This window comes from Erinaceus europaeus, chromosome 4 (genome assembly GCF_950295315.1).
Source record: "Erinaceus europaeus chromosome 4, mEriEur2.1, whole genome shotgun sequence".
NCBI lineage: Eukaryota > Metazoa > Chordata > Mammalia > Eulipotyphla > Erinaceidae > Erinaceus > Erinaceus europaeus.
In genome coordinates this window covers 59,156,713-59,182,362 of record NC_080165.1, presented here as the reverse complement: position 1 = coordinate 59,182,362, position 25,650 = coordinate 59,156,713, and the positions used below count along the sequence as shown (strand labels likewise).

General features: G+C 40.1%; 1 protein-coding gene across 4 annotated transcripts in view; it reads left to right on the top strand.

Moving 5' to 3' along the window:
• Positions 1-2,523: 2,523 nt before the first annotated feature.
• SRPK1 (SRSF protein kinase 1) overlaps positions 2,524-25,650 on the top strand; it is a 43,831-nt gene continuing 20,704 nt past the window's right edge. For 3 of the 4 annotated variants that reach the window (XM_007534249.3, XM_060189694.1, XM_060189693.1), the window contains exons 1-6: positions 2,524-2,623; positions 3,128-3,188; positions 20,678-20,796; positions 22,186-22,294; positions 23,559-23,646; positions 24,788-24,875. In XM_007534249.3, the coding sequence (XP_007534311.1) occupies positions 2,611-2,623; positions 3,128-3,188; positions 20,678-20,796; positions 22,186-22,294; positions 23,559-23,646; positions 24,788-24,875 (478 nt within the window). In that variant the 5' untranslated portion in view covers positions 2,524-2,610. Of the gene's footprint in view, positions 3,189-20,677; positions 20,797-22,185; positions 22,295-23,558; positions 23,647-24,787; positions 24,876-25,650 lie in introns of all 4 variants that reach the window. The other variant, XM_060189692.1, reaches the window with a different exon arrangement.

Here is a 25,650-nt window from a genome sequence, read left to right as displayed (position 1 = left end):
GAGTTAGAAATGGAGATGACAGATTCATGCCAAGCTAAATTTATTTTCTTCCTTCACAGATGTATAGTAAACTACTTGGGCATAATTCTCAAGTCTCAAATCTCTCAGCGTTTTCTCCCTCTTCCAGATGCTTTTTATCAACATTATTAATATTACTGTTGATTTAATATTTATGCACATACTAAGTAAGGAACATTGATTACTACTGAAAAGGAAAATAACAAAGAAAATCTGAGCAGTGTCCCTTTCCTCATGATTTACTTTCTTTTTTTAATGTTTGCTTGTGTTTATTAACTTAGTTATAATCAAGAGACCAATGGGGGTGGGGAGAGAGAGCACGAGAGAGAGCAAAAGAATAGGGATCAGAATATCACCCTGGCACATTCTATCCAACTGAAGTTGGGATCTCATGCTTGACAGTTGAATGCTTTATTTATTGTGCTGCCTCCCAGGCCACAAAATTTACTTTCTGGTGAGAACTACTACTTTCCCAATTCCAGGCTTTTGCTCTACTGTATTTTATAAACTACATTTTTTTTTTTTAATTCAGAATTCTCAGACTCACAAGTCTGGGGGTGGTTAAAGAACTGGACTCTCAAGCATGAGATCCTGAACTTGATCCCTGTCATCACATGTGTGAGGAGAGTGATGCTCTGCTGCCCCTATAAATAAGAAAACAAATCTTAAGACAAACAGAAATATAATTCTAAGACTCCAGTGCTTCATTATGTGCCCTGACTCTTCCTTTGTTTACAGGGAACTGGGTTGCAGTTTTCCTAGGTCAACAGGTGCTGACCTCTATTTCGTAATGTGCCCAGAAATGCTATCATTCAGGTTCCGTACAATATATTAATTATCTAAATTTCAAATTTGGCAAAGCTACCTTTCTAGCCTTACATTTCTCTTCATCCTTTACATCATTACCAACCAGAGACCACACCCAAAAGTTTCCAAATCTGTGCCCTTTTTGCTCAACCGATTTTCTCATTCAGAAATGCCTAACATCTTCACCTGTGGAGATCTTACACATTGACCAAGGACCAGCCCAAACGCTGCTTCCTTGCTGGCAGGAATCACTTGACTCAATAATTCCTGCAAAGGATCCCACAGTTGATTTGTGGAGTACTTTACTATTTTCATCTTATTGAGAAAAGAAGGTGAAAATATATGGAACCCAAATTTCAGGGCAGATAAATAAAGTACTACTGAATCACTGACAGCACATATTTCTTTTATATTTTGACCAGAATACTGCTCAGCTCTTGCTTATAGTGGGTGCTGCTGGGGATAGAACCTGGAAGCTCCAAGTCTCAGGCATGAAAGTCTTTTGTAGAATCACTATGCTATTTTCTTAATCCCTGGCAGCCCATATTTCTATGATTGCTTTTCAGTTCCAGTGGCAAAATTGTATAGCTGAGGAGGATTTTATTGCCAACATGACCTTTTACAGAAAAACTGTGAACTTTGCTTTACTTATTAGGGGATTGATGTTTAAGCCATTGGGTCAGGATACCAAGATTCCAATTACATAACCTCTGGATAGACATCCCTTCCAAGCTTCAAGTCCTTGGTATAGTGGAGATAATAACAATCTTGATAAATTGTTGTAAGCCTCAAGTGAGATAACAAAAATGGATTCTACGTCCAGAAATTGAAGAACTTCCTGCAAATAAACAGTGTTTCTCGTATACTGAAAGGATGGTAAAGTAATAATGAGGAAACATTGTTTGTTTGTTTGTTTGTTTTTTACTCTCTTTATAGTTCCGTTAACAGGAATACGTAAAGAATGAGAATAAAATTCACTTTTTTTTTTTTTAACCAGAGCATTGATCAACTCTGTCATGGTGGTGCTGGGGATTCAGCCTGGGACTTCAGAGGTCTCATGCGATATATTATCTATAATAATTATCTATAAGTGCATCAATAAATATATAGATGATTATATAATTAATGCAACTAACATCAATGCATTATTAATTATCTACAAGGTCAGAAGGAATGAAAGCCTTTTTGCATAACCACTATGCTATCGCCCCAGCCTAAAATCCCACTTTTTAAAGTGATGATGGGAGGAGCGGTGTCACAGATAATCTTCCAGCCTTTCTCCTGAGCTGCTCCCACTTCCTTTGCTTTCCCACCTGTCATTTTTCTCCCCATTGTCTCTAGACAGTATCTCTCAGAATAGGAACTGGGACACGCCTCACTCATCCATTTCACAGGCCAGGAAACTGAGCTAGAGCCCGGTTGGCCAGGAAGCACTAACCCAACACGCAGGGAACTCTGGACAACACGCTCTTCGCCCTTCCTGAGCAGCGGACAGCAGCCTAGCGCACAGAACAAACCTAAACTGGTCAGACTTCCAACCTAGATTCTCAAACACCTCCTCCACGTTCACACTCTGCGTTCTTCGCTCCCGCCCCGCCCCCGTTGCCCTCCCTCCCCGAGCAGGTGGTAGGCTCCGCGCTCAGTGCGCAGGCGCACGCCGTCGTGGGGCGGGAATGGGGCGGGGACCAGGGGGCGGAGCGTGCCCCGGCTGGAGTTGGGGCCGCGGCGGCAGTAGGAGCCGCCGCCACTCGAGTGCGCAGGCGCCTGGCGGTTACCGGTCTCACCATGGAGCGGAAAGGTGAGCGCCGGAGCGGCCTCCGCCACGAGGGGCAACGGCCGCTGGGGCGAGGCCCGGGTCAGCGCAAGGAGCTTCGCCTAACCGCCGCACTCCAGTCCCCGGGCGTGCAGCGCCCCTCCACTGAGGTGGCGCCGCCCCACACCCCCCGCCTTTGGGCTGCCGGTCCGCGCCCCTCAGCCCGGGCGTCCCTCCGCGCCGGCGCTGCTCGCTCCTCGCTCCCCGCCGGGCCGGCCCGCGCCTTGCGGCCACTCCAGAGCCCGGCCCTCGGCGAACGAGTCCGACCCCTGCCCGCCGGCCCCCTGCGCCGGACAGCGCATCCCGCCTGGGCGCTGCGGTGCGCCGCGGGGGCCACCAGCTCCCCGCCAGGCCGCCGGGCGCTCGTCCCGGAACCGCCCCTCGGGCGGGCCGTGCACCCCGGCCTGGCGCCCCTGCTCGGTCTCCGCCCTCACCTTGGCGGCCTCTTTCCCTCCGCATTCGCCCTTCATCCATCCCTCTCTCCTGCAGTGCTTGCTCTCCAGGCCCGAAAGAAAAGGACCAAGGCCAAGAAGGACAAAGCCCAGAGAAAGTGAGTCGCCCCCCAGCACTGCCTGCCGCGCGCGGGTGGCCCCCGGCACCTCGTCCCCGCCTTCGCGCTGCAGCGGGGCGCGGGCTGTGCACGGCGGGCGCCCCCACCACATGGCTTGGGAGGGACCATGTGGGAGCAGCCTGGGCTGCTGGAGGCCACGCCTGGGTCTCGGCAGCCGCGGGCCTGCACCTAAAGGCTGGAGGGGGAGGACCCCCCCAACCTGGCCCGACCTCCCCAACTTCAGAGAGGAGGCTCGGGGCTTCCGCAGCTGGGGAGACCTTTGTCAGCCGGCGAACTCGGGTCTCTTCTGCAACCGCTTCCCCGCTTCTTCCTTGGCCTCCTGCATCTGCTCGGTAGGCCGGCAAGGGGTTTTCTTGAATGAATGGTTCCGTGTTTGGGGCCGCAGGCCACGCGCTCCTGTTCCCAGAGGCGCTTTCTGCGCGGGCCGCCGGCGCTCATCACCAGCCCCGCACTGTTGCAGGGAGACCTGCAGTGGAGACGGCTGGGCTGGGACCCTGCCGCCCTCCGCATGCAGGTGCAGGTGGCTTCTGGCTTGGGTCAGAAGGTGTCACGACAGTGGTGACGGGCAAACCCTCTCTAGCCAACTCGCCGGGGTGATTCTGAGCCTGGTCTGGCCTAGTAAGGGCCTCCTGCGGGATCTCTATCGGCAGGATGCACAGCCAAGCTTCAGCGCTATTGTGGCAAACGCCAAAGTTGCTCCCTTGCTCAGTAGCACCACCCGCTAGAGAGCTTCTGCAAGTGAGGCTTCGTCTAAAGAACCTTTTATGTTGTATTATGTTTAATTGTGAAAGGTCATGGGTATCAGCTTTTACACGGTTTGCTGGGGTGCGGGGAAGATGCATTGTTTTCTAGACTCGTTTCCTTTTGCTTTGTGATGAGGTGTGTACTCTGGTTCTGAGCTGGCAAACACATTCAGAGACATTCTTCGGTTACCTTTCTGAATGACAGTACAAGATAGGTGTATGTTTGTGTATCTGATGCTTGAGGATTGCACATAATGACTTCTGTCATGGAACATAAGTGGTAGGTGATCTCATTTCTTACTCCATACTATATTATCTGTCTTATGAAATTTTTATTTTGTAAAGTGCTTGGTGACCGAGGCGTTTAAATGTAAGTTTGTTTATGGCTTTGCATGTTTGTTTACCTCTTGATTATCTGTATAAGGGTTATTCGAAGACCAGTTTAATTTTTTTACTTTATATTTTATTGTACAGTTGTTGACACATAGGAAAAACTCAGACCATTTTAATCCCAGACCAGTAGTAGGGGAACGGCAAGGAGTTAACCTGATTATAGTATGTAGTATGCAGTGGGGATTTAAATCCTACTCCCATTTGTATGTGTCTCAGTTTTGTTATTCCTTATAGAGTTGATATGAATGTGTTGTCAGACATTTTCTACTGATTTAAGAAGGTGGTTCTTTCATTACTCACTGTATTATTTAGAAATAATTTGTCTTGATCTCTCCACATAGAATTTAATCTTGATATTAGCCAGAATCAATCTTTAATTTGAGAGGCTGTGTGGATGATCATATGCTTTATTTTAACAGCAGGTTGTCTTTATCCTATATCAACTATTTACATTATCTGTATAGGCCATATGCTTTTTTTTTTTTTTAACTTTAAGATTTCTTTATAATAGAGGTGGGAAGAGAACTAGAACATCACTCTGGCACATAAGATGCCATGAATCAAACTCAGGACCTTGACTTGTAAATCCATCATTCTAGTCATTGTGCATTGTGCCACCTCCTCAGTCAGTGTTTGTTTACTTTTACCTGAGGACTACTCAACTTGTAGTGGTGCTGAGGACTGATTGAATTTGGAACCTCAGAACCTTGGGCATGAAGGTCTTTTTGCAAAAAAAAAACCACTGTGCTATCTCCTAGACCTAGATGATATGCTTTATTTCCAAAGACAGATAAACTATGTACTTTGAGTTATCTGTTACTTTTCCATTCATTAGTATGGGTAACCTAGAGTTATTTGTGTCCTTAACTATTTTCATATTTATACAAAAGCAAGAGAGTGGTACAGGTAATTTAGTAGTGATTTATATCCTGTACAACTTTGATGCCTGAAAATACATGTAAATGAACTGCCCCATTTATTTGTAATATCAGAGGTGTTTCATTTTTGTTTTGTCTTCAATTAGCAGTTTTATTTCATACTAACCGTGTTTGTTTATTCATCTACTTTTCTTTTTCTTTCTTTCTTTTTTTTTTTTTACCAGAGCATTACTCAGCTCTGGCTTATGGTGGTGCAGGGGATTGAACCTGGGACTCTGGAGCCTCAGGCATGAGAGTCTCTTTGCATAACCATTATGCTATCTACCCTTGTGCTAGTCAGCCTACTTTTAAGTCAAAGCTGAAATGTATAATTAGTTTACATGGTTAGAATACTGTTAGGAGTTTAAGTCCAACCTGACTCAGGTAACTTAATTCTGTTCCATAACTCCTAACTGTATTCCTGTCTTCTGGTCATTTTGCAAAGTCAGCCAGCTAATTTTAAGGTCTGAGAAGTTTGCCATAAAGTATAATCTTTGTAGTGAGTGAAATTTGGTTTTGAATTCTGCTTTTGCCCACTTTTAGGCATTCTAGCCTTGGATAACTTAGTTGCTATGTTGTTATGACTGGTAACTCAGCTGATTACAAAATCTAAGCATGTTAGTAGAAAAGCTGGAAACTTTTCAAAGTACAGAAGTAATTAGTATCCCCATACTTTAGCCATTGTTTAGGGTAGGTGGAAAGAGGATATTCAGTCTCTTGAATTGATGGTTCTTACGGTTAGAACACAGTGTGCCCATGGAGCTGGAGTCCATTGGAGCTTAGTCAAAATTGAAATCCAGGACTCTTGCATTCCAGCTTGGTTCTTTGTAAAGTTTGCTTTCTTTGGATTCTTTACTGGACTGAAAGTTTTGACTTAGGATTTTTATATTTTAATTGAAGAATCCCTTCTCAATTTCACATTTTTTAAAGACATATACATACTAACATTAGCTGGTTGGTAATGCTTTCTGCTTTACTTTATAAATAAGGGAGTTTGGGTGATGGCACACAGGGTTAAGCTTACACGTTACATATGTGAGAGGACCCAGGTTTGAGTCCCTACTTCCCACCTGCAGGAGGGACACTTAATGATTGGTGAAGCAGGTCTGCATAAGTCTCTTATTCCCTCTTTGCCGCCCCCCATCTCTATCTTTCCTATCAAAATAAAAGTGGGGTGGCAAATTGCCCCCAGGAGCAGTGTAAGCACTCAGTCTCAGTGGTGGCAAGCAAAAATAATAGTGATGGTGGTGATAATAACCAAGACTTGCCAAATTACTTAACCTAAAGAATTGTGAAATCAAAATTCCAACCAAGATATGACATATCTTAAAGCCCCAGGTTTCCAGCCTTGGCTGTCTTCAAATGAAAATTCCTTTTAGTGTGTCTAAAAACCAAGGTTGAATAATCAGTTTTCTGAATAATGAACCTCAAAGATGGCTTGGTGCTTTTAGGTACTTTTTTCCCTTCCTCCTCCTCCTTTTAAATAATTATTACCAGAGCACTGATCTGCTCCGGTTTATGGTGGAGCAGGGGATTGAATCTAGGAGGTTAGAGCCTCAGGTATGAGAAGTCTCTCTGCATAACTATTATGTTATCTACCTCCACTTTATTTTTCTTACATCCAGAGAAATTAAGGGCTGGGGCAATAGGAAGAGAAAGACACTTGCAGTACTGTTTTACCACTAATAAAGCTCTTCCCCCCCCCCCCCACAGCTGGGGATAAAGGGCTTGAATCCTGGCCTTTGTATACTGTAAGGGGTGCACTTCTGGGTGTGCTACCTACCACTCAGCCTGCCTCCCTTCATCTTCCTTTTTTTATTGCTGTTATTGGGGCTTCACCGCTCTAGTTTTTTTTTTTTTTTTTCTTAGACACCACAGCTCTAAAACTTTATTTATTTTACCTCCAGGATTATTTCTGGGGCTGTAGTTATTGTTGTTGTTATTGATGTAGTCATTGTTGGATAAGACAGAAATGGAGAGAGGAGGGGAAGACAGAGAGGGGGAGAGAAAGATAAACACCTGCAGACCTGCTTCACCGCCTGTGAAGAGATTCCCCTGCAGGTGGGGAGCTGGTGGCTTGAACCAGGATCCTTATGCCACGTGGGCTTAACCCGCTGCGCTACCGCCCAATCTCCCCCCCCTTTTTTTTTAGATTTTATTTATTTATGAGAAAGATAGAGGAGAAATAACCAGTCATCACTCTGGTACATGTGCTGCCAGGAATCGAACTCAGGACTTCATGCTTGAGAACCCCAATGCCTTACCTGCTGTGCCACCTCCTGGACCCTGGGGTCGGGGTGTTATTTAAAGAGAGGAGAGATACCACAGTCCTGCTCCACTATACCTAACACATCCTCTGGTACAGCCAGTTATACTTCCATGTAATAATAGGTTCAAAATTGAGTCCTCAAGCATGGCAAGTCCCTTGAAACAGTTTTTAAAATGTGAAATACAGGGGTCGGGCGGTGGCGCAGTGGGTTAAGCGCACGTGGCGCAAAGCGCAGGGACCGGCGTAAGGATCCCGGTTCGAGCCCCCGGCTCCCCACCTGCAGGGGAATCGCTTCACAGGCGGTGAAGCAGGTCTGCAGGTGTCTATCTTTCTCTCCCCTCTCTCTCTGTCTTCCCCTCCTCTCTCCGTTTCTCTCTGTCCTATCCAACAACAAAGCAACATCAACAATGGCAATAATAACCGCAACGAGTCTGCAACAACTAGGGCAACAAAAAGGGGGAAAAATGGCCTCCAGGAGCGGTGGATTCACCGAGCCCAGCAATAACCCTGGAGGAAAAAAAAAAAAAGTGAAATACTGCAGGGTACTTTTTATTCTTAACTATATACCTTGAAAATTGGTTCTATGCCAGTTCCATATTATGCATCTTTTTTTTTTAAGTCTTCCTTTTTGTCTAAGCCTTTGGAGATGGTTTACTATGAGAAAAATGAGTAGTGTCATCTGACTTGCCATTATTAAATACTTCCATAACTTATTTCAACTTTCATTGATAAACATGTATATCTTTTTTAGGACAAAAATAGATTGAGTATAATTTTTATCTTTTTTAGGACAAAAATAGATTGAGTATAATTTTCTCTACTTAACACTACTGTGAACATTTTTCATAGCAGTAAATATTCCTTTTATTTTCTTTGCCACCAGGGTTATCACAGGGGCTTGCTATATGTACAAGGCACTAGCCTTGTACATATATTACTATCAGTAGTGAGAGACAGAAGGAGAGACATCTGTAGCACCTCTATTACTGTTTATCACCACACTCAAGATTTTTGCATTCTTATAGTGCAGCCTTGGTGGTGGTAAACTTCATTAGCTTGTGCTTACCAGGGAAGGAAAGGCATTACTTCTCCATCATATTTGAATAATTTTGTAGAATGGTGTTCGTGGTTGGGCATTTTCTTATCTTTTAGAATTCTAAACATGTCCTGCTCTATCTTAGCCTAAAGAGTTTCTGCAAAGAAATCTGACAATAGCCTAACATTTTATTTATGTATGATGCTGAGGCCTCTAACGGTTTTAAAAATATTTTAAGATATTTAAGTATATTTTAAGCCACTATTTTTTTTTAAGTTCTATTTGTTTGCATGAGAGAAAACTAGAGCATCACTCTGGCATGTGCCGTGCTGGGAATTTAACTGCACAAATCCACTGTTCACGGTGGACACATTTTTTTTTTTCTCCCAAGATTGGGGAAAAGAACCTAGAGAAAAGAGAAAAACCAAAGCAGCACTTGCATGATGCTCCCATTTAGTGACCAGGGACTTGGACTCGTGTCCTCCCACATGATAAAGTGCAGGCTCCTGGGATATATTTCACTTAGGAATATAGAGTTTAGTTACATTGACTAGTTTCTTGCTGTGTGGTTATATTACCACTTTGCTAAACAGGTGCTATTGGTTTACTGTTTTCTTCTTTAGGTTTTTTCTAGGGCTTCATTTCTGCATTATTCCTGGTAATCTTTTTTTTTTTTTTTTAAAGATAAGAGGGGGCGAGAGATAGGGGAAACAATAATACTGCCTCACAGTACAAAGCTTTCTTTGTGCAAATGCTCTCATCTGGCGACTGGAACCTTAAACTTGGGTCTTCTTTCATGGTAAATTGTGGACACCACCAGGAGAACAATTTTCCGGCCTCTACTATGAGTTTCTTTTAAAATAAGTCATCTTAGGCCAGGGCGTGAACTTGGGACCTCATGCTTTTATTTTGATTCTTTAGCCATTGCACCACCTACCAGACCACCGTGTTATACTTAAAAGTCAAATGTGAAGACCACATACTTTTCTTTGATTGTACATCTCTGTCTCTTCTCACACTGAAAGCCCTAGGTCTCAGTAGCACCAACATTTACTAATTTACACCCCACCCCATGTAAATGTAAAATAGAATCTTAGCTCGGCATTGCCAACACTACCATCAGCAATATGGTTATTGAAGGAAATTAATGATTTGTTCTTGGGATATATTATATTTCACTTAGGAATATAGTTTAGTTACATTGACTAACTTCTTGCCATGTGGCTATATTACCACTTTGCTAAACAGATATGTCTCCTGCTTTCATTTGCAACATCTTTGAGCTTTTTTTTTTTCTTCCAGACCTTATAGAATTTGGCTTATTTGTTCATAGCATAAAGTGAATATTGTATGTATTTTTTTTAAAAATTTTGTTATTTATTTATTCCCTTTTGTTGTCCTTGTTGTTTAACATTGTTGTGGTTATTGATATTGTTATTGTTGGATGGGACAGAGAAATGGGGAAGACAGAGAGGGGGAGAGAAAGAGAGACACCTGCAGACCTGCTTCACTGCTTGTAAAGCAACCCCCTGCAGGTGGAGAGCCTGGGGCTTGAACCAGGATCCTTACACCAGTCTTTACCCCATGTGTGTTTAACCTGCTGAACCACTGCCAGACTCCCTATTGTATGTAATTTGTGGTTGTGTTGACTTAAGTTTAGAATGTGGCTGTGAAGCATCCTATGAGTAAATTAAAAGAAAAGTGATTATTAAAATGCCTGGAGGGACCTACTTCTTGTATGTATAAAGAAGAAAAGGATTCTTACCTCTTCTTTTTTTCTCATTGAGTAAATTATAATTTTCCTGTTGTTTTACATTAGTTTTTATTCAAGTTTTCTTTTTTTAATCAATGTTGTGATGAATATTTTTGTGCATTGATCTTTGACTTTATCAATAGCTCCGTAGGATTATTACAGTAACTATATTTTTGCAGTGCTTATCATGTACTAAGCCTTTACTGCATTTGCATGAGTAATGTGCTAAGTCCTTATAACAGAATTGTATGGTAGACATCATTTTTTTCCATTTCACAGATACTGAAATGGAAGGACAAATAAGTAGGCTTATATACTCAGCATGTTCCAAAACATAATAATAGGGATCAAAGTCAAGTTGATTCAGTCTGACTCAAAAGCTCATTACTATCAGTCACACAGACTGAAGGTTTTTGATACATAATGCCAAGTGACTTTTTTCAGAAAGGTGTTCCAGCTTTCACTCCATCAACAATATGAGAGTATCTATTACTCTTATTCTCCTTTCAAGTGATTGCTGGGCATTTGCATTTCACTCTCTGTGAACTGTCTCTCTCTCAAATCATTTTTATTGAGAGAGGGGGTTAATGGTTCACAGGATAGTCAGTCATTGACACATGGATACAATTTCTCATCTCCCTGTGAAAGTCTGCTGCAGAACACTCACTCTCAGCTACAGCCTCGCTCCTTTACACCATTCTGCACCAGGACTCCAAGGCTCTTTTCAGTCCCTCCCTCCTCTCTTTCCTCAAGAGTCCTTTTCTTTCATGCAATATGCCATGTCCAGTCCAATTTTCACTTTGTGTTCTTCCTCCCTGGCTCTGCTTACTATTTACCAAGTTCCTCTTGTAAGTGAAATCATTTGATATTTGTCCTTCTCTTTTTGGATTATCTCACTTAGTGGTTTCGTTTTGTTGGCTGTCCTGAGACGAGTTCGTTGTTTCTGGGTCTTTAGATTTTTTTCAGAGGACCTTAGGAATGTATATTTTGTGTGATCCCACATACTATTTAGTACTCACAGTTATTATGATTTTTCTTTCTTTTTTTTTTTAAGATTTTATTTATTAATGAGAAAGGTAGGAGGAGAGAGAGAGAACATGAACCAGACATCACTCTAGTACATGTGCTGCCAGGGATTGAACTCAGGACCTCATACTTTAGAGTCTAATGCTTTATCCACTACACCACCTCCCGGATTTCTTTTTGTTGTTGTTGCTCTTATTGTTGTTATTGCTGTTGTTGTTGGATAGGACAGAGAGGAGGAAAGTTAGCAAGGGGAAGAGAAAGATAGACACCTACAGACCTGCTTCACCTCTTGAGAAGCGAATCCCTGCAGGTGGGGAACTGGGGGCTGGAGCCAGGGTCCTTATACCAGTCCTTGCACTTAGCACCATGTGCGCTTAACCTGTTGCACTATCACCCACCCCCTGATTTTTATTTTTTAACCATTGTAAGCAGAAATTACAGAGGTTAAAATGGCAGAATTTGGCAGATAGCTTAAATATCATAATCTCTTCCATGGTCTCTTGGATGAGGTGTAAGCATTAGTAGGCCAGCTAGGTCAAACACTCCTAAAATTAAAGTAAGCACCACTGTGTAAAAGCCCTGGGCTCTGTGCTTCTTTTTGGAGGGACTAGAGGGTTTAACTTTGGGGATTTGGAAAAGGCCCACAGATCAGCTATGAAGGCCAGAGTATAGCAACTATTCTAATAAGGAGTGGTTTCAGAAACCACAAAATAATGTTACTGTGTTTATCTTCAGAAAAGTAACACTGAAAGTCAAGTTGTCAGGAGCTAGATAAATGAAAAATGTGTTCTGTTATATCATGGTTTAGTTATATAGATGAGACGAACTCTCATGATTTTTTTTTTTAGGAAATTTTTAAAAATATTCCCTTTTGTTGCCCTTGTTTTATTGTTGTAGTTGTTATTTATGTCGTCGTCGTTGGATAGGACAGAGAGAAATGGAGAGAGGAGGGGGAGACAAAGGGGGAAAAGATAAGACACCTGCAGACCTGTTTCACCACTTGTGAAGCGACTCCCCAAACTCTCATGATTTTTTAAATTCATGTCCAGATGTATTTTTATTTACTAGTGATTTAATATTGATTTACAAAATTTAAGATAATAACAGTATGATTACATACTGTTCTCACCATCATAGTTCTGTGTCCCCAAACCCTCCATTGGAAACTGCAGTAGTTCTCCCAAAGTCACAAATAAGGGTTGATTTTATATCTATATGTTTTGTTTTGCCCATTTTTTTCTACAGTCCTGCCTTCACTTCCTTTCTAAGCCACAGCTACACTGATTACTACTTCTGGATATCTATCCTTTTTTCCTCTTCTCAGATAAGAGAAACAGTGCCTAGCTTCCTCTGGTGGTTTCCAGATTCACTTCCCTTTCTGTGATGGTAGAAAAACAAGACTCCTGGTGACAAATGTTTTGGGTCCTAATGGAATTGGCGTTTAGAGCCCTCAGGTCTTCTCTTATAATTTACACTCCCTCTGGGAGTATGAACCAAAGATCTTTTTGAGGTGCAGAAGGTGGAAAGTCTGGCTTCTGTAATTGCTTCTCTGCTGGACAGGGATGTTGGCAGGTTGATTTATTCCTCTGGCCTGTTTATCTTTCGCTGGTGGATTAGGGCTCTGGAGAGGTGAGGTTCCACAGCACTTTGGTGAAGTCATATGCCCGGGAAGGTCAGGATGGAATCATTGTAGCATCTGCAACTTGGTAGCTGAAAGTCAGTAAGATATAAATCAGGACAAAATGTTTAGTAAAGAGGAAACAAAAAAGTCCAGTAGATGAGTGTAGGAACCTTAAGGTGGAAAAAAGGTAGGAAATCGGGGGCTGGACAGTAGTGCACTGGGTTAAGCACACATAGTGTGAAGTGCAAGAACTACAGCAAGGATCCTGGTTTGAGCCCCCAGCTCCCCACCCTCGGGGGGGGGGCGGTGTCACTTCATAAGCAGTTAAACAGGTCTGCAGGTGTCTGTCTTTGCCTCCTCTCTCAATTTCTCTCTGTCCTATCCAGCAGCAACAATGGGAAAAAAAGATGGCCTCCTGGAGCAGTGGATTTGTAGTGCAGGCACCGTGCCCCAACAATAACCCTGGAGGCAAAAAAAAACAAAACTAGGAAATCTATTTTATGTATGTTCCATGACTTTAGTCATTTTTGCTTGAGTTTGATAGTTAACATGGAAATGGACTAGAAATATTGTCTGGGAAGATGGTATCAAGAGTTGAGAATAAAACTAGAAAGCTGGATTAGGCAGAAAGTAGTTCCCAAACTTGAAGAAAATACATGCTAATTAACTGTTTACCACATTTATCTATTCACAGGAGCCTGTATAATAATCTTTGGGTCCCTGTCAGACTGAGCTCAGAATCCATACTCACATAAATAATCTTTATTATTATTATTTATTTATTTATTTATTTTTTGAGAGAGAGAAACCCCCAAGCACTGCTCAGCTCTGGCTTATGGTGGTGTGGGGGACTGAACCTGGGATTTAGGAGCCTCAGGCATGAGAGGCTCCCCCACCCAATAAATAATCTTTTAATAGATTATTCTCTACATTGGGAGGCCTTAGTTTTCTCTATTTTCTTTGGTAGAAATAGAAAACTAAAGTTTATATATAAGAAAACTAGAATTTCTAAAATTCTTTTCCCACAGCTTTACTTTTGACATTCAACACCAGAGTTAAATCATTCTAAGCCCCCCAAACCACAGGTGTTTTTTTTTTAACCATTTAACATAAACTCCAGTATCTCATCTTTTAATATATTTGTTTATGTATTTGAAAGAAAGCAGCTTCACTCTGGCACATGATATCTAACATCAGACTTGGCATTTTAAAGTCCAACACTATTGTGTCACAAACCTATACAAATTGTGTTGGGAGTAGGCAGAAAATAGCTCACTCAGTAGAATATGCATCTTAGCTTGAGATCTGGGTTTGAGCCCCAGCACCACATGGTGGCATTAAGGATGGTGTAGTGGTAATGAGATATCTCTGACTCTCTCCTCTTTTTCTCAAGAAAGAAAGAAAAAGAAAGGAAACAAACTTGGGTCAGGAGGCTCAGCAGTATCAAGCACACACAAAGATGACTTTATTCCCTAGCATTTAAAAAAATTATGTCAGTACACTTTTTTTTTTTTTGGCTTTTTAGGAATTTTAAACTTTATTGAGAACACCCACATGTGGAGAGCCCTTTACTTATGATGGCAGGCCCACCTTGGCAGAGAGCCACACTCATAGCACTAAATACACTCTTCTTTTAGAATACTTAATTTTTTTTTCTGTTGTAACCTTTCTCATAACCTGACATTAATAGAGTAGATCTCTTGCCACCAGGAGAGCCATTGAAATAGGATTTTGAGATTGTAGTGTCCTAACTTCAGCTTTTTTACCAGCTGAAACTCCAGAACCAAATAGATTAGGATAAGCAAGGGCTATTTTTTTTTTCTTCAGAGCTACATTTCCAGTACCTAGGAAAGAACTTGACATACTTTAAACACTGCTACTTAAATCTCTTGATGACTTCCACATAAATACATCAGTGCTTAACACCTAAAACTCTTCCATAGTCGAGTTTTATTAGATGAACTGGTTGTTTGGGGTAGTAGTTGTAATGGACGTCAGTTGAACAGTAATGAGTAGTTGCTAAGGAGAAATGCCTTGTGTGTTTGGGATTGTCAATGTGTAGAATAAAGTCTGTCTTCGTGAGCCTTTATGCTGAAGAAAAAGAGAGCAAAGTAAGGAGATAAGGGAGAGGACTGGATAGTCCAGATCTGAGTTCGACCCCCCACTCCATCTGCAGGGGCTACACTTCAAAACTGGTGAAGCAGGTCTGCAGGTGTTTATCTTTCTCCCTCTTTATCTCCCTACCCCTTTCAATTTCTCTGTTCTGTCAGATAAAAGAGAGAAAACCATGCTGTATATGTAGTTGATCCAAGAAAGAATAAACATAGACCTAAAGAAACAATGTCTGAGGGATGAATTTGGAGGCCAGTGATGGGTTAGATCATGTGAGGCTTTGTAATAGTCCACTGTCATAGCATCAGTCTTAAATGTAGTAATTAGCAAATATTGGTGCCATGTTAAAAAAAAAAAAAATCAATAGGTTTGATGGAGGGAGGGAGATCTTTTCTTAGGAAACCTTGAATGCTGGGTTTAGGAGACCACAGTGCTGCCTACCGTTTATTCATAATAATTATTACTAAACCTGGAAAATAAGAAAGCTATAGAAGTTTGTTGCTCGTTTAATTATACAAATGGAAAATGTGAATGTCTGAAAAAAGTTGTGTTTATAAGCTGTTTGAGAGTAGGTTATGGGGCTGTGGGTGGTGGTGCACCTGGTTGAGTGCACATGTTACAATGCACAAGGACCCAGGTTCAAACCCCTAGTCCCCACCTTCACGGGGAAAGCTTCATGAGTGTTGTAGCATGGCTACAGGTGTCTCTGTCTCTCTCCCTTCCTTGTCAATTTCTGGCTGTCTCTATCCAATAAATAAAGATAACAATTAGAGCTAAAAAGGAAAAACTCAGCTTTGGAAAATAAGTTACATTGTGCCCCTAGAGACTCAACATAGAACATTCACACAACCATAATATAATTCTACAAATGGGAAGAGTTTATACTTAAGGGCCCGCGCCCAGGAGATAGCAGGATAGTCATGCAAACAGACTCATGCCTAAGACTTCTCCTCCTCCTCCTCCTCCTCCTCCTCCTCTTTTTTTTTTTTAATTTATTATTGTATAGAGACAGAGAGAAATTGAAAGGAGGAGAGAGAGAGAGAGAGAGAGAGACAGGGACACCTGCAGCCCTGCTTCACCACTTGTGAAGCTTTTCCCCTGCAGGTGGAGACCAGGGGCTTGAACCTGGATCCTTGCGCACTATTGCGCCCTTAATCAAGTGCGCCATCGCCTGGCCCCTACACCTAAGACTTCTAAGGTCCCACATTTAATCCCCTATACCACTATAAGCCAGAGCTGAGTAGTGCTTTGGTTAATCTAGAGCCTACGCAAATATTTTCAGTTTCTGTATTCTTTATAGAGTTGTTTTTCTGGTTTAGTATCGAGGCTTGCTCACTGCAGTTCCATAGTTTACCTTTGTCTTTCCTCTTTTTTTTTTTTTTGCCTCCAGGGTTATCGTTGGGGTACAGTGCCTGCACTACAAATCCACTGCTACTAGAAGCCATCTTTTTTTCATTTTTGTTGCGGCTGGATAGGACAGAGAGAAATTAAGAGAGGAAGGGAAGACAGAGACTGGGAGCGAAGGATTGACACCTGCAGACCTGCTTCTCCACTTGTGCATTAACCCCCATGCAGGTGGGGAGCCAGGGGCCTTGAACCAGGATCCTTGCTCCAGTCCTTGTGCTTTGTACTATGTGCACTTAACCTGGTGCACTACTGCCTGGCCCCCTTCCCTCCTTTTTTATGATAGGAACATAGGCTATTTATTTTCTGGAATGACTCTCAGTTTTGTTACAGGGAGAGCTTGTCCCCCAAATTCGTATGGAAAGAATGTAAAAATTACTAAGTCCATTACTTTTTTAGGAACTACTGTAAACCAAAAAATACATATTAATTATATGAAAATGAGATTTTTATTGCCTTAATTTAGAGACAGTGAAAAACACTCAAAAGAAATGTCTGAGACAGCTGCTCTCCCTCTACCTTCAGTCATAGTTTCTCTCCTTGCTGATCCAGCCCTCATGTCTTCAACTCTCAGCATCATGCTTTCAGGTCCAAGTCTTCCTCCATGCTGCTGCTGCTGCTGCTGCTGCTGCTCTATTCCTGGTATTATGACCCAGTGTCAAAGGTCCTATCCTGCCCAGTCATTTGCCTGCATTATTCTTTTGGGGTACTTTTTCCTTTGTCCTTTCTTTGTTTCTAGGAATTCTGGAAAATATATGTTATATAACTTAATTCTTTTTTTTTTTTAATGTTATTAGTGATTTACAAAACTATAATATCCATACTGCCCCACCACCAAAGTTCTGTGCCCCTATCCCTTCCAAAGGTAACCATCTTAGTTCTCTCAAGGTCTGTTCATAGGTAAGGATTTTCTCCCTCTCCCCCTCACCTCCCTCCTTCCCTCCCCCTCCCTCTCTGTCTCCATCACCCTCTCCCTGCCTCTCTCTCTATAGCCATCTTTATTTACTTCCTTTCTAAGCCACATCTACATCTACTACAGTTTCTGGGTGTCTCTTTTTTCCTCTTCCTGCTCAGTGATGGTATAAAAATAAAGGATCCTGTGGTGCAGGAGGTGGCACAATGGATAAAGCATCGGACTGTCAAGCATGAGGTCCTGAGTTCAATCTCCAGCAGCACATGTACCAGAGTGATGCCTGGCTCTTTCTCTGTCCTATGTTTCTCATTAATAAATAAATAAAATATTTTAAAAAACAAAGGTTCCTGATCACAAACATTTCTGAGTCCCAGTGGAACTGAGATACAATGCCCACTGGCCATCTTCCCCTAATATTTACCCCCTTCCAGAATATGGACCAAAATTCTTTTTGGGTTGCATAAGGAACTGGCTTCTATAATTGCTTCTTAGCTGGATATGGATGTTGAACAGTTGATCCATACTCTTAGCCTGCTTCTGCCTTTCCCTAGTAGAGTAGGGCTCTGGAGAGTTGAGGTTCCAGGATATTGGTGAGGTCATCAGCCTAGGGAAGTCAGGATGGAATTGTATTAGCATCTGCAACCTTGGTGGCTAAAAGGCAGTAAGATATAAATCAGAACAAAATATTTAATAAATAGGAACCAAAGAGTAGGAATACAACCAATGAGAATAGGAAACCTAGGGTAAAGAGAAGGTAGGCTATTTTAGGTATATTCCTATTTCTACTATTACTAATGTTTTGACTGAGTTATCAGTTATTTGACTCTTGAAAGCATGCTACTATTAAAATTTGATCTGTTGTATATTCAGCTTATATCAGAAGTTTTGATGTCTTGGGTTAAGTTGGATATGCTTTGAGAGTTTCAAAGAGTACTGATGATTGTTTTCATCTGAACACAAAAAGCAGATAGTTGAAATGTGAAGTGTTTAAAAACAGGCTGGAACTGTTTTATATCTCTTACTTTGCTCTAAGTAGTAGGATAGTTTTTATTCCCTAATACTAATAAAAGCTAAAAATTCTACATCTGTTAACATCTATAAGTTCGTTATAGTGATTTTTTTAAAAATATTTTCTTCTTTATTATTGGGTAGAGACAAAGAAATTGAAATGGGAGGAGGAGGGAGAGAGACACCTGCAGCCCTGCTCCACCACTTGTGAAGCTTTCCCCCTGCAGGTGGGGGCCAGAGGCTTGAACCCAGGTCCTTGTGCACTATAATGTGTGTTCTTAACCCGGTGCACCACTGCCTGGCCCAAAGTTACAGTGATTTTTTTTTAACTGTTTCATTATAGCATTTTATTATCCTCATTACCTAATAGTAACTGTGCTTCCTCAGTTTTTGCCTTTTTATGATAGACTTTTTTTTAAAAAAATTATCTGATGAACATTGTGTGATGTGTCTATGGCTCTACTGAAAACCTGAATGGCTTGAGAAAACCAAGACATTGCAAGGATCAGAGGATTTTTTTTTTTTTATAGTCATTTCCTTAAGATAAAAGAAGTTAGCCAGTGCAAGAAGGGTCTGGGAGATGGCTTACTCTCCCCAGAGTCCTAGCATTTGCACCACATAGCAAATGCTGTGTCTCTGAGGGAGCTTGATATGTTTGTCTGCTTGCCTATTTCAATTAAAAAGTCACCAGAGGTGGCAAAATTGCACAGGGTGAAAACATAACACAGCAAAAGTAAGTAAATTAAAGTATATAGGAAACTGTGAAAGAAAAAAGTTTAAAAACAAAAGTAAAGTGACGTTTTAAATAGAGACTGAAAAGGCAACTCAAGTTAGGAAGATAAATTTTAGAAAGAAAAATGAAGGTATACGAGAGAATTCAAGTACCTGAAAAAAACAGTTTGAGAGAGCAGGCAAAATGAAGACATTAATTTTCATTGTAGTATCATAAACTTTCTCAGAACTGAGTGATTCTGTAGTTTTCAAGGACACAGAAAGTACTTATCAAGATGGAATTTTTTAAATTTTTAAGCCATTCAGAAAATTTCAAAACGTGAGTATTAAAGTAAAAGATACTTTAATAGTAACAAGCAAAAATTTTTCCAGTGAGAAAAAAACAAAAACAAAGCCTATTTCCAGGCTCATAAACTAATTGGAATACACTGAAGAAATGTAAAGGTTTAGATTTGGATTTATTTCCTTACTGTATTTCTGTATGAATTTAGAGGAGACATTTTGTACACTTCAGAGTGGCAACATCTATTCCACATGGAGACTTGCAAATTATAATTCATCCTTGAATTATAATTAAAATGATGATTGTTTAGTTTTATACATGAAAATGAATGGATTAATTTTTTAAATACATTTCTTGTTTATTAATTTTGGATAGAGACTAATTGAGAGGGGATGGAGAGAGAGACACCTGCAGCACTGCTTCACTACTGAAGTTTACCCCCTTGCAGGTGGGGGCAAAGGCCTTGAACCTGGATCCTTGCGCATTGTAAAACATGTGCACTTAGCAGGTGTGCCACCACCTGGCCCCCACAGAAGTGTTTTTTGAGTCTCTTATTTTTAGCATATATTCCCATGGTGCTTGTGAAATTCTAATATCCCAGCTTTGTTATGGCTAGTTTCTTTTTTTTCTTTTTTTTTTTTAAACCAGAGCACTGCTCAGCTCTGTTCTGGGTAATATGGGAGATTGACCCTGGGATATCAGAGCTTTAGGCATGAAAGTCTTTTGCATAACTATTATGCTATCCTTTGTCTGATACGGTTTCTGTGATATGGTTCAGGATTTTTACAGTTTTAATTCCTTTTGATTAAGGGTGGGAGAGAGAGCATAATGGTTATGAGGTTCTAAGTTCAATTTTCCACACCAACATAAGTCAGAGGTAAGCAGTGCTTTGGTGATTAAAAAAAAAGGGGGGGGGGAAGAAAAAAACACCTTAATCTAGGGGGCAAAGTGTAGCTCATCCAGTAGAGCAAATATTACTGTCCTAGAAGATCCAGGTTCAATCCCTTAGCTACCACATGGGCTCACCTGCACTTCAGAAGTAGTAGAACAGTGTTGTGGTGTCTCTCCCTCTCTGTCTCTAAAGATAAAGGTATGCAATCACAGGGCTCCAGGTATAATTAAGGGGGTAGTGTTTTCTTAACATGAGGAGTAATGAAAACTGTTTTTCTAGATTGCCACAATTTTTATATTGACATTTTCTTAAAAGTTCTGGTTTTTCCTTTCTATACTAAATGAACACATTTGTGTTGTTTCTTAGACCTGAAACTCAGCACCGAGGCTCTGCCCCTCATTCTGAGAGTGATCTGCCAGAGCAAGAAGAGGAGATTCTGGGATCTGATGATGATGAGCAAGAAGATCCTAATGATTATTGTAAAGGTAAGACTTTCTGTAAGGAGATACCAAGTAAGACATAATCCATCTGTATGCAGTTTCTCACTTAAAGTCTACTTTGTCCTTATTGCTTCCTTTTATTCAAGTGTAGCATATACTGTGCTTATTAGCTTAAGGTATTTTAAAAAACATAAATGTATAAAAACATAATTAAAAGTTTTTTTTTTTTCTTTTTATTTATTTTCCTTTTTGTTGCCCTTGTTGTTTAACATTGTTGTGGTTATTAATGTCGTTGTTGTTGGATAGGACAGAGAGAAATGGAGAGAGGAGGGGAAGACAGAGAGGAGAAGAGAAAGACAGACACCTGCAGACCTGCTTCACCGCTTGTGAAGTGACGCCCCTGCAGGTGGGGAGCCGGGGGCTCGAACTGGGATCCTTACGCAGGTCCTGGCGATTTGCACCATGTGCGCTTAACCCGCTGCGCCACCGCCCGACTCCCAATTAAAAGTTTTTACCCATCTCCCCCCCCAAAAAAAATGATAGTGGATACTTACCTTAGGAAATAAAAGCCACATATTAGTGTTAATCGCCTGTAATTAACCGATAATCATATTTGGAATACAGATCTTTGAAAGATGCCTTTTATTCCTTTTTCATAGTGGTGATTGTTGAGATAAGTTAAGCTCTGATTATAAGTACTTAAACTGTCAAAAGGTTGCCTGTTACCTTTTCTATTTTTATGAGATTTCCCAGGATTTGGGGGTAAGAACTTGTTATAAACAGAGTATCTTCCCATCTAAGAGGAAAATACAGTGTTTCTTATTCTTAGCAAGCAAAGAGATATTAAAACACCTTGATTCCTACCACTAATTGTACCCTGTTCAAGGCCTTCCTGGGGGTTTGTTTGTTTTGTTTTTAGAAGTAGATCTGGCAGCCTGGGAAGTAACATAAGTGGATGGAACACTGGGCTTGTAGACATAAATCTAGAGTCTGATCTTCAGAGTGATGCTGTGGTCCTCTCTCTCTCTCTCTCTCTCATACATATATATATATATATATTTTTTTTTTTAAACTAACAAAAGTGACCTATTTCTTTAAGTGATTAAATAATTCTTATTTTTTTCCCCATTAGGTTTATTGTTAGGGCTCACTGATCCTGGTGGCCTTATTTATTTATTTATTTATGTTTTTTGTAAAATGAGCTCAGTGACAGTGTGACTGACTTGATTTAAAGTTGTCTCCTGGGGTCAGTCAGTGGTGTACCCAGTAGAGTTCATATATTACCATGACCAAATTATTCTGTTGAATTGGTTGTAGAGAAGAAACCAATTTTGTTTTATAAAAGACTTATAAATATTGAAATGTGATATGTGCAATACCTTTGTTATACTTCAGTGCCATTAAGTGTCATTTCCCTCACTGTTGTTCTTCCAGGAGGTTATCATCTTGTGAAAATCGGAGATCTGTTCAATGGGAGATACCATGTGATCCGAAAGTTGGGCTGGGGACACTTTTCAACAGTATGGTTATCGTGGGATATTCAGTAAGTTTTAGTGGTTCTAGAAAGAATTAGGTAATGCCTAGATGTTCTTTGTCTTATTTTCTTAAGATGTAAACTGACTTATTCTATCTCTAGAAAGATTTCTTAATGAACTTTTTATTGATAATCTTCATGTTCTTGGGCCAATGACTTTTCTCTAATGATAAAACAACCTTAGTGACAAGATTAAATTGATTAAATTTGTGTAAATAGTCATTTGAAACTCCCCAGATTGGAGCATTACAAATGATGAAACGGTAAAAGTATGGTTTGTGAGTCTTGGACCACATTATGTGAAATTATTCTAAAAAAACTTAATTTGTTTTTTATTAATAATGGTTTCCAAGACTTTTTGTTCTTATATTTTGTTTTTCTAACAGATTTATTCGACCAGAGTCTGAACTTTTTTCTATATAAAAATCAGACAACTCCTACCTGCAAGGGAGTCACTTCACAGGTGGTGAAGCAGGTCTGCAGGTGTCTGTCTTTCTCTCCCCTTTTGTCTTCCCCTCCTCTCTCCATTTCTCTCTGTCCTATCCAACAATGACGACATTAATAATAACAACAATAATAATAATTACAACAACAAAACAAGGGCAACAAAAGGAAATATTTTTTAAAAATCAGACAACTGTACTGCATCAAAGCAAAGGACTCTGGGAAGATATGTAGGGGAGGGATTCAGGTCCTGGTGCATGATGGTGGAGGACCTAGACTGGGGGTGAGAGCATTTTGCAGAAAACTGATAAATTTTATACATGTATCAGCAACTTTTTTTCTGTAAACTATTAAAAAAAACCCATTTAAAAAAAAAATCAAATGTGTGCCTGAAAGTATCATCAAATTGCTGTCTATGCATTTTTCTTTTTATCTCTGTTTGCATCCAGCATTCTAACATCTTATAGGAAGATATTATAGTATTTAACTTTTAGCCTTTGCTACCTATATAGTTATGATTTGACAGGGTTTCCACCCTTATTTATCTTCATTTCATAGTTTTATTTGGATTTAAGGAGACATTGAGAAGGCATACTTTAGTGTAGAGAAAAATTTTGATGACTGATCCTTCCCAAGAACTAATTTTCTTTTTCCTTTAAGTTAAATTTGGCCAGTCAGTGCCATTTACACATACAGGTGAGTCCAAAGAAGTAGCCTTTGTCTGAGTACAAGGAAACGTGAAGTCACTAGCTCCAAGTTCTAGCTAAATCTTAACTTCCCAAAGTAAGGGCAGTACATTTAGTCTTAATTGTCTGTGTTTGTTTCTTAGGGGGAAGAAGTTTGTGGCAATGAAAGTAGTTAAAAGTGCTGAACATTATACTGAAACAGCACTAGATGAAATCCGGTTGCTAAAATCAGTAAGTATTAGATACATATATGTAAACTATAATATAGGTGATAACAACAGAAAGAAAAGATACTTTATTAAAATAAATGGGTATATTTTACTAAAAGTTCATTTTATTTCAGTTACTTTTCTTTGTTTTCTTTTAGGGAGAAGGGGTTGTCACTGGGACTTCACTGTTCTGGGCAGACATTTTCAAATAAAAATGCTGAATGGGAAATACTATAGCATGGAATTTTCCTTCAGTGTCTTGGGGGCCAAGTCCAAACCTGGGCCAAACACATGAAAGCAGGCACACCATCCAAGTGAACTATTTTGCTTTTCAGTTTTTGTTATAAATTGGGCAGATGTCAGTATAGTAGAAGGATCCCAAAGGTGATGATAAAACCTAGTTTCTGGAGGCCTGGAAAGTGACCCAACAGCCTCTAAACATTCAAGTGTGTGAGGCTTTGGTTTCAGTCCTTAGCACTTTATATGCTAGACTTGGTGCTCTGACCTCTCTGTCTTTTGAGTTCTGAGCCAGTTGTATTCCAATAAATCCTCTAACTCATTTCTTCTCAATTAAATTCAAGTCAGTCATTTTTGTCAAGAATAGAACATGGTTGGGTTTTGTTTTACATCAGAACACATGACATGAATCTGTGCTTAGCATTGATGGTAATAAATTTGTTAAGATAACATCTTTTCATTTGTAAAAGTCAGGATACTGAGCCAGGAGAACTTTGAAGGAAATACTTTTCAGAATTCCAGATGATGCCCAAGAGTAAATCAATACACTGCTTCCTATGGAAAATGTTAACTGGATAAACAGTATGGCAGTTACTGTAACTTTCACTTAAGTACTGCAAAAATACCTTAATTCCTTATGACCTATAACCAACAGTTTATTTGGGAGTGTCACATTTTTGAGCAGCAAAATGAGCTAGAACAAAAGTTTGTATTTTCTTTTATAAACTGCTTATTTAAGTTCCTTGCTTATTTAAAAATATTAAAGTGTTACTATCTTAGAGCTTTTCTATGTTATAAAATCATTCTTGGAGTAATTATACTATATATACTGCAGGTGTCCCTTTCCCATTTGGTTTATTCCCATGCTTGTTTGCTTGTGCTTTTTTTTTTTTTAAACATTAAATACAGTCTTTTCCCCTTTGTAGGTTCGCAATTCAGATCCTAATGATCCAAATAGAGAAATGGTTGTTCAGCTACTAGATGATTTTAAAATATCAGGAGTTAATGGAACACGTATCCTTTTGCAAACCTGTTTAAAAATAAGTAATAAGTGGTCCAGGAGGTGGCACAGTGGATAAAGCATCGGACTCTCAAGCATGAGGTCCTGAGTTCAATCCCCGGCAGCACATGTACCAGAGTGATGTCTGGTTCTTTCTCTCTCTCCTCCTATCTTTCTCATTAATAAATAAATAAATTCTTTTTTTTAAAAAAAGTGATAAGCAGCTTGGGAAGAGGAACATTGGACTCTCAAGCATGAGGTCCCATATTCTATCCCTGACATTGCTTGTCCTAAAGTGATGCCTTTCAAGTTGTAGATTTGAAAAGAACCTAAGCTAATTTTTTTCACTATATCAGAATTTTGATACTAATACACTGTGCCACACCTGAATTAATTGAAAGATGTTTGTAGCAATTAAAATTATAAATACCCAATTTATAAAAATTTATAAAAATTAAGTAGACTCGCCTTCAGCTTAGAGAATTAAAAGCAGCCTATTCCTAACAATTTGGAAATGTAGAAAGAAGACCATTTCATGTATCATTTGGCTTTGCTTCTTTAATTTCATAACTGCCAGTAATACAAGAATCATTTCATTTTAAAATAGCATCTTGTGGCTATTATGCTCACTTTGTAAATAGCTTACTGTAGGGTATTCAAAATATTAAAGCTAATCAAGAAATACAAACATTGATAGAATGTCATGAGAGCCATTAGGTTCTGTTTACCCTTTACTTGATCGTATAATATTTGCCAATTTGTCACATTTCTCTGAGTTTGGGGAGATTA